The sequence below is a fragment of the Empidonax traillii genome, unplaced genomic scaffold (assembly GCF_003031625.1).
Source record: "Empidonax traillii isolate 1590-97213 ecotype Southwest subspecies unplaced genomic scaffold, ASM303162v1 scaffold411:size1093445, whole genome shotgun sequence".
NCBI classification, from domain to species: domain Eukaryota; kingdom Metazoa; phylum Chordata; class Aves; order Passeriformes; family Tyrannidae; genus Empidonax; species Empidonax traillii.
This window is the reverse complement of record NW_020955604.1, coordinates 641,018-649,437: the sequence shown is the minus strand read 5'-3', so window position 1 is coordinate 649,437 and position 8,420 is coordinate 641,018. Positions and strand designations below refer to the sequence as shown.

Here is an 8,420-nt window from a genome sequence, read left to right as displayed (position 1 = left end):
TGCTTTTCTTCATAAAATTAACAATGCCTGTAGGCGATTACAAGTTGCACTACCTACGGCTTGAGGAACAATTCACTGTTGTGTTTGCTCAATCAACAGCTATTGTTGTTGTTCGTTTGTTTGGGTTTTGTGTAATATATACATTTTTATAAGGATCCCATAAAATAATTTGCAGTTATACAAATGGTCATAGATGTACACTTTAAAAGTGTTCAACAAGCATATTTTTTTTGTTTGGACTATAAAATTAACCTTCAGGGTTTGGTCCACCGGCTGTACAAAGAACTCTTGCAATTTGATAAGCAATTGGTTTGGATCCATAGCAGGGCAGTTTCCACACAGGTGATTTATATCCTCCTACCTAATAGAAACTGTCATTATAAACCACAAGAAAAACCAAAACCAACAAACAAAAGGAAGAAACCCAAACTCTATCACAGCATGGCAGTGGCTTCTCACACATTCATCCTGCGGCAGCATTGGTGGGAACAGCAGAATTCCTATATAATGGCATGATCCAAATTCCACTGCAATCAATGGGACATTTTCTCTTATCTTAGTACTAAATCATCACTATGGATTGGTTCCTATTTGGCTAAACATTGGTTGATAACATAGTGTGCTCTCATTTGTTTTCGATATTTTGATGTATTAAGATACAGTGGGGGAAAAAAACCACAATACAAAAAAAAAAAAAAAAAGAAAAAAACATTTTACTAGATTTTTACATTTAGTAAATGGTACTTAAACTCCATGGACATGAAAGTAATTTTAAACTTTACCTTTGAAATTTTACTTTTTTTTCAATATTTCATAGAAAAGAAACGCTCTAAGATACTGTTTCAGACCACAGAATTATTACAGAACATAAAGATTATATGCAAGGGCTTAATCCTTTTCCCAACAAAGATGGTGGCCAATACCACTTTTACTCCAATGGGAGAGGGGTCAGCTGAGAATGTGCCATGTTCCTAATTGGAAATCTCCTTTGTGATAAAAGAGTCAATAGTTTGGCATATACTTTGCCTTTGTAATTTCAATTCTATCAACAACTATTCCTAGCCACAAGAGAAATATTTTTAGGCAATATATTTGTATAGTTTCACAAAACTATGTCAAAGAGAGATGTGTGGGTGTTTGTGTGTGTGTATGTACGTATGTATGTATGAGTATTTATGAGCTTGGGATGATTTTCTTAAAATACTTAACTTCACTTACATTATATCTTACATTGCAAAATGTACAGACACCCAGTGTTCTTTTTAACAACATATACAGGTGAATTTATAGAGCCTTAAAAAAGATTTTGTGATTCCAAATTAAAAACCATAGAAACATAAGCAAAATAATGGAGAGTGATTTATACCTCTGATAGTACATAGCGCTCATTCGGGTAATATTGACAGCTGCATCTTTGGCATTGAAAATTCATTACAATTTTTTGACAAAATGTTGTTGCTTACAGCTTTTTTTTTTTTTTTTATTTTAACAAGAAAAACGGGATTGACCAAAATACGAATATTGGGGAAGTACTATTAAAGGTTTATTTTATTTTTGTTTTTAGCAAGGATAGCTTAGGAACCCTGAATTATCTTCTCACTTTAGTGTATGGTGTAGACTGTATGAATCCATTTAAAAATCAACTAAGTTGTACCACGATTTTCGGAAAATTATATATAATATAATATATATATATTTTATATTTATTTAGAAGCTTTGAAATAGTACAGTAAACACTTTGCAACACGGTGTATAAACTACAGAATGTCTTTGATAATTCTGTGGGTCTTCAGATTAACAACATTTTTATGACCCACAGGTGAAAAGAACATGATCACAATCTCTCTTGTAAAGTTGGAATAGTTTGGGGAACACTCGATCACACAAAAATAATATAAAACAGTCAAGTTTAAAACAGTGATATTGCATTTATAATGCACATCTCTTTTATCTGTACGATTGGCTTCTTGTGGTGAATATAAACATCTAAAGGGCTCAGTGACATTTTGGAGAGAGAAAGATATATAGTGCTGTAAACAGGCACACACTGATCAGAGAGGCAAGATCAGTTGCCTCTGAAGTTTCTACAGTTCTACACATTTCAACTCATTTCTCAGGCCTGCTGAGAGCAATTAGGTCCTATTGTTGGCCATGGTGTCTCCAACAGCACACAAATCCTTCAGTTACACAGAACTGGATGGCCAAGATAATGAAGTTGAAAGTTGATGCTTTTTGTTGGTCGACTTTTGTGCAAATCATGCTGCTTCAGGTAAGTCCTGTAGAAGTGACTAGCATATCCTTTTCCGTGCTGCGGGAAAGAAAGAAAGACACTTCTGAGAGAAAAAAAAAAAATAAAGAAAGAAAAAAATCAGTCTCCAACAGTTCTTAGGTTTAGTATGTCTTAGAGGGTACGGAAACAATCAAAACTTGTCACAAACTGCCGCTTCGAATTCCCAATATAGCAAACAGCTTAATGTAGATTCACTTTTCAGAGAAAAGTCTTTTTGAGGCTTGATAGCCAGAATACCAAATTTCACAGGCTGTTTTATTATTCTGTCTAACATGTCATAGCAAGTATTTCAGTGTGCCTGTACGGAATCGGTAGAAAGAAAGGCAAATAGTCAGACTTACGGTTCAGTATTACTGGAATTTCACAGCCTAATTTTTCCCTAGTTCAGCTTGTTATTTGAAGCAAGAGCTAGAATTCCCCCAAAGATTCAGAAGCTGGTTTTCCTTCTCTTTCAAAGTGAACCATTATCCTCATCACCAAATGACCTTTTAGTCTGGTTTGACAGACGAAAAAATGGTGCATTAGTGCTACAATTCAAATTTCAGCATTTACTGTCAGGCTGGAAATTAACTCGTGTTACACGGATGAAGAAGGTCAGTGCATTAGCAAAGCCATATCCTAATCCACCAGCTGTGGTAGATATATTACCTCAAGACACCAGCTATTTTAATTGTAATTGGGAGCAAAGGTAAGATATGATTTGTACTGGCATTCAGGAAGACCCTGGGTTAAATTCTGATCTCAGTCACACATGAAAACAAGGAATTAACTCACTTGCTGAAGTATTATTATTAGCATCGTCATAATTATTATTTAGTAAAGCTTGTAATGATAAAATCAAGTTTTACCTTAGCTCCCCATCAACTAAATCCCTACCTGAAATTACGTCTATTTCTGTGCACGAAGTGTTACAACTAAAACAAAAAGGAATCTTATCTTCCAAACGAAACTTTGAATCAAGCCATCCATACATACAGGTTGATGTCTGCATGTTGACACATAAACACATCCAGTCTCCGTTCCATTTAACATAAATATATACATTAGCTGCAGTTATTCCCTATATATTTATTCACTAGTAAAGGTATGAAATCTATCTACTGCATCACAGGGAAGTCAGATTACTTACAGGCAAATGTTACCATGGTGTTGTATGCTCACCTAATCTAGACTGCCTATACCATAGGATGCACACAAGAAAATGTTAGAAACATTTCTGTATAAGCTTTCTTTGCAACATACAGACAATTGCCAGATGTGTTATTAGCATTAAAATTAAAACATCTAATATACAGTGTTTTGGATGTTTCAATTCTGTAGCAAATTAATAGCAGAATTAGAAAGAATTTTTAAAAGCTTCCACTGAGATATTTTTTAAACATTGTAGTAAAGATTAATGAGATCAGAACCTTCATGATATTTTGATGCAGTTTGTGATCAGATTAATCAAGTTTCTAGACATCTTTTAAAGTATCTTTTTAAATATTACAAGAAACCATCGCTCCAACAACAGTAATAAAAATAGCAAAACTTATATTGGATCTTGTAAACTTTTTCCCAGAAGTTCAGTAGTAATTTTGGTTCTCTTGTAAATATTTAAGCATAGTCGTCTAGATTGGTGGCTGCCACTGAGGAACTCGTGCTGCACTACAGACACAGGAGGACTTTGATGGGAGAAAGATATACAGAGATGCAGTGGGGGCAGTCACTGCTTTCATGCAGCACTACTGCCCCACTCCCATCTGACACGGTGCCTTGGTAAGATTGATGTGGCACCACCTTGCAGATAATACAGAGATTGTGTTACTGGTTGTGTCTGGCCTTTTGCCACGTAAACTGATGCATTTTAAAATTTTTAATCTTCAGTTAATATGCTTATTTTACAAAACAATCAGGCCCTTTTTATAGCAATAACTAAATGCTGTGCATTAGGGTGCAGAACACCCGCAACTCTCCCCATCTACAAAAATCCTTTTCCCAAATCCTAACATATCCTCTGCCAACACATTAAATGCACTGGATTTCAAAGGCAATTTCTGTACTCCATGTTTGTTTGGAGGTTTTTTTCTGGTTTTGCACAGAAATTTTTGTGCAAGCAAATCTCTCCATATCTATACCAGTTTCCGTCTTTTTACAGATGGGGAATATAAATCAGAGAGGTTAAATGGAAAGGAGGATGGACTTAGCTTAAAACAGAGGGCAATGAATATTCTGACTTCTGTTTCTGGCTCTGTGTGTGTGCATGCATATGTGGTCATAAATAAACTTTTAATAAGAAACACTAAGCCTCTCTGTATCACAACTTCTCCATCTGTAAAATGGGAATAATATTGCTTACCTATCTCCTAGAGGTGCAGGAAGGTTTAAATCACTATTCTTTATAATCCACTTTGAGATCCAGAGATGGCAAGTGCTATAGAAATGGAAGTATCAGAGTCAGTGTAAGAGCTGGAAAAAGAACACCATAATTTCTGGTGCCTAATATCTCCTCTGAGATCACAGCTCTCTCTTTCATCCCTGTTTTATCTCCTGGTCTGAACTCTTACTAATACACAGGGAAGCTTCAAGTCTGTGTGAGTATGTGTACTAGCCAGAAAGAGGGCTTTAATACTAAGCAGTTTCATAATTCTGCTAATGTAATTATACTATTTGTACATATATTCTAACAGTGTTTGATGTGAACAAGTATTACAATTAAAGTTCTTAGACTATGGGATTTGTGCTGTGCTGACTATTGATCCTTCCCCAAACCTGCACGAAGATTGTGAGCGTTACACTGAGAGTGTTTAATGCATAAAATTTATATGGAATAAAATAAAACAAAATAAAACCCAGCAAAAATATATTAAGATTCATTTGATGCTCAGTACACACTAGGAAGCCTCCCATCCACGGTGAGCTAGTTCTGTGTAAACTGACAGGAGAAGACATGTAAAGACATCGGTGGTAGACGAACAGAAAAAGAAACTAACATAAGAAGCAGGAGAGAAAATAAAGTATGCAGTGATTATTCCTAGCTCAAGGACCAGAAATGAACAGAAAATACTGCAAAGTCCCAGTCTCTTTAGTAAATCTTCCTTTGAGCCTGTTGTGAATCATCCTATCGCATCCAAACTTGATGTCGGATTACTACTTTATAGCCATGAGTACAGGCAGGTACATTTCCTCTTTTGGCAAAGCCTAGGAGGGATTGCCTGTACTTGGAACACCTTCAAATTCTGCAAATCAAATTTTTTTCCTGCTTAGCAGTGGTAGCTAATCTATCGAGGACAGAGAAAGGGCCCACTGCTTCCCTCCAGAGCTGGCAACACAAGCAGAGAAAGAAAACACACCCTACACCTTTTATAACTATTGTCACTTTCCCTCTGGACTATTTTTAAGAGCTCTATAAACTCCCACAGCATTGTATCTTTATGGAACAACTGTGGAGTCCCCCCGAGTGCCAACAGCCTGAAGAACCACATGAACCCCTCGATAATAAAATCTCCAAAGAATAGCAAATGCCAGGCAGCCTTCTGCTGTTTCAGAAATACTCCTGATCCCCCTTCACTTAGCAGAAAGATGACCTAAACCCCTCTCTTTTAAATAAATAAATAAATAAACAAACAAACAAATAAATAAATAAAGCAATGCAACACGAGAACTGGAGAAAAGCCAGTATGTAAATTGTCACCTTCTGTTTCAGATCCAAATTCTTTGAGTTCACACAATATCTGAGCAATATTTGTCTTCATATAGGCTTTCATAAATGGCCTTCTACGCAAGCACTCAACTCACTGCATTTTCCTGTGTGTCCCCTGTAAAAGCTGTGTGCTCCACCATGCCACCCACTCAGGAGTTCCCCACACAACACAAGGAACACAGAAAGCTGTAACCTCCTGTGTTTCACTCAGAAACAGCTCAGCTAGTCTGGCTTCATTTGTAGTGAGCAATAATTTTAAAAGGAGTTAATTACCTCCTATGTGTTACGGCAATGTTGGTTTTGAATGTGCATTATTAATTTTAACTATCTTTTTACTTTGATAGTTTGCTTTACAATCTCTATGATACCTGTAGTAGATGAAATATGGCTCTTCACTAAATTCCATTAGCTTCAACAGAGGCATAAATGGACAATTCTAGTGACAACCAACAGACTACAAACTCATCATTCCAGTCTAACTCAGCCCAACTGAGAAGAGACCAGGACCTAACACTGGAAGAAGGTATTCTCTATTAAATAACCTGGCTGTTCCAGCTAACTTGGAGCTCAAGTTGAGATATCAGCAGCTGTATTTTTTGGAAAGAGGTCAACAAGAGAATGGGAATGCAGAGTAAACTGCCATAGCTCCCTCACCCTTCGTAGCGGTGCATCCAGGTAAAGGGTGAGACACACGGCTGGGGCTGGGGCTGGGGGATGGAGGATGGGGATTATTCTGCTGCCACCCATGTTCTGTGGATAAAAAAGTATTCCAGTCATTGCAGGTGTCAATTCAGTACCTTTTTCAATCCATAAAGCCTTTTTTCTTTTTAAAATGAGCTGTTACTTAAAAAAGTTTGTTAAAGCATTGCTAACAATATGCTATGAAAATTCTATTAATGCCATTATAAATAGAGATTGTCTTATCCAGCCAAATAAACTTTGGTACACAAATATGAAACTAGCATTTTTCTCATATATCTTTTCCTCATCAATTAAAGGGAACTTTTTCTTTTCTTTCAAGGCTTTAGTGAATAGATTTTGTGCTTCAAATCTATGTATTCTGTAGAGCACACCTGGATAAAATAGCTTGCATTCCAGATGCCCTTGTTACATTTTACACAATCTGTATGTTTGGTTTTTTTTTTTAAAAAGAGATGGAACATACTTACTTTTTTACTCGAAAATATTCATAAATAGTTAAATAAATCAACCCTCCCTTAATGCCAGTGAATTCACTGGCTCTGCTGACCACTGTTTGTGTGCTCTATGTATGTCTGGAAAGTCCTTCAGGTGTAAGGTAAGAATGAGGCCACACCCTGTCTGTCCAATTTAAGCATATAACAAGACAGGGAAGGCAGGAGAATCTCCCACACGTGAACCTGTCAGCTGCCCCAGGGCAGAATTTGTCCCTGATAACGATATGCCACTCAGTATGGCTGAAATGTTCCTGCTGGGATCTACAAAACCCAAGATATAAATATTGTTTCTAAAATAAACCGAGAGCATTTGGACTGATGGGTACAATTACCCAGATTTCATGTGAAACAAAAAACCCAATTGTGAGCATCAGGTCTTCAGGCTGTGAATAAATTAGAGTAGGACAAAATGGAAAAGTTTTTAATTGTTGCACTGAAACTTTTCTGGAAACAGGCTTGCTTTTAGCTGAATAAATAACCCCCATAGACCATTAAAACCTTTCCTTCGAGAGTACATCTCTACTTCTAGATCAGATATGATTATGCAACCCCCCCCATCTTTTGTCCAAAGAAAACTATGTGACCACATATATTTTCCTTTTCTTTGTCCTCCACTAAGCACATTTCCATATTTATATTCACTTAAACCAATTCAAGAAACAAGGATTTCCAACCATGCCAAAATTTGACAGTGTTGGATGCTCCACTGGCCGTAACTGAAAGAACATGACAAACAACATTACCTACTCCAGGAAAAGTGGGCAAAAATTGCACTTTGCAATATAAAACTGCCACTTTCCAAATCTGAACATCGTGTTCTAGACCAACAACTTACACAGCTTTATTGAAAAAAAATGTATTGACCAAATTGCTGACTTACACATACTGCCTATTAGCTTAATTTCAAGATTGGAAGAAACATTCTTAAAGGATATTTTGATGTTTGGAATGTGTTTTGGTTAACTGTTTTCATATGGCAAGTGGGATGCCTGATACAAATGCTGATACATCATGAAAGTCACTGAAATAATGTTTCTCTGCTGCTATTGAGTTCTCTGAGATTTGTATGTTACGTGGATTTAGCTGATTATCTGAAAAAAAAACACCAAACCAAAACAAATAACTTTTCAGTTCTTAAGAATAACTATCCAAGTCCCAGTTTGTGTAAGCACTAGATAAAATTTCTCTCTATTTAGGACTAGCCTCGAGCATAGGCTTAAGTTTAAGCACTGACCTTAATCAACATGTGCTT

The 8,420-nt window shown here is 36.4% G+C and overlaps 1 protein-coding gene across 3 annotated transcripts in view; it reads right to left on the bottom strand.

The window, feature by feature from the left end:
- Positions 1-695: 695 nt before the first annotated feature.
- Positions 696-8,420, bottom strand: part of PCDH10 (protocadherin 10) — a 33,421-nt gene continuing 25,696 nt past the window's right edge. The window contains exons 5-7 of one of the 3 annotated variants that reach the window (XM_027893919.1): positions 6,627-6,722; positions 4,629-4,703; positions 696-2,308 (exon numbers count right to left, since the gene is read on the bottom strand). In XM_027893919.1, coding sequence (XP_027749720.1) covers positions 4,669-4,703; positions 6,627-6,722 — 131 coding nt within the window. In that variant the 3' untranslated portion in view covers positions 696-2,308; positions 4,629-4,668. The remainder of the gene's footprint in view (positions 2,309-4,628; positions 4,704-6,626; positions 6,723-8,420) is intronic. The other 2 variants (XM_027893920.1, XM_027893921.1) reach the window with 2 other exon arrangements.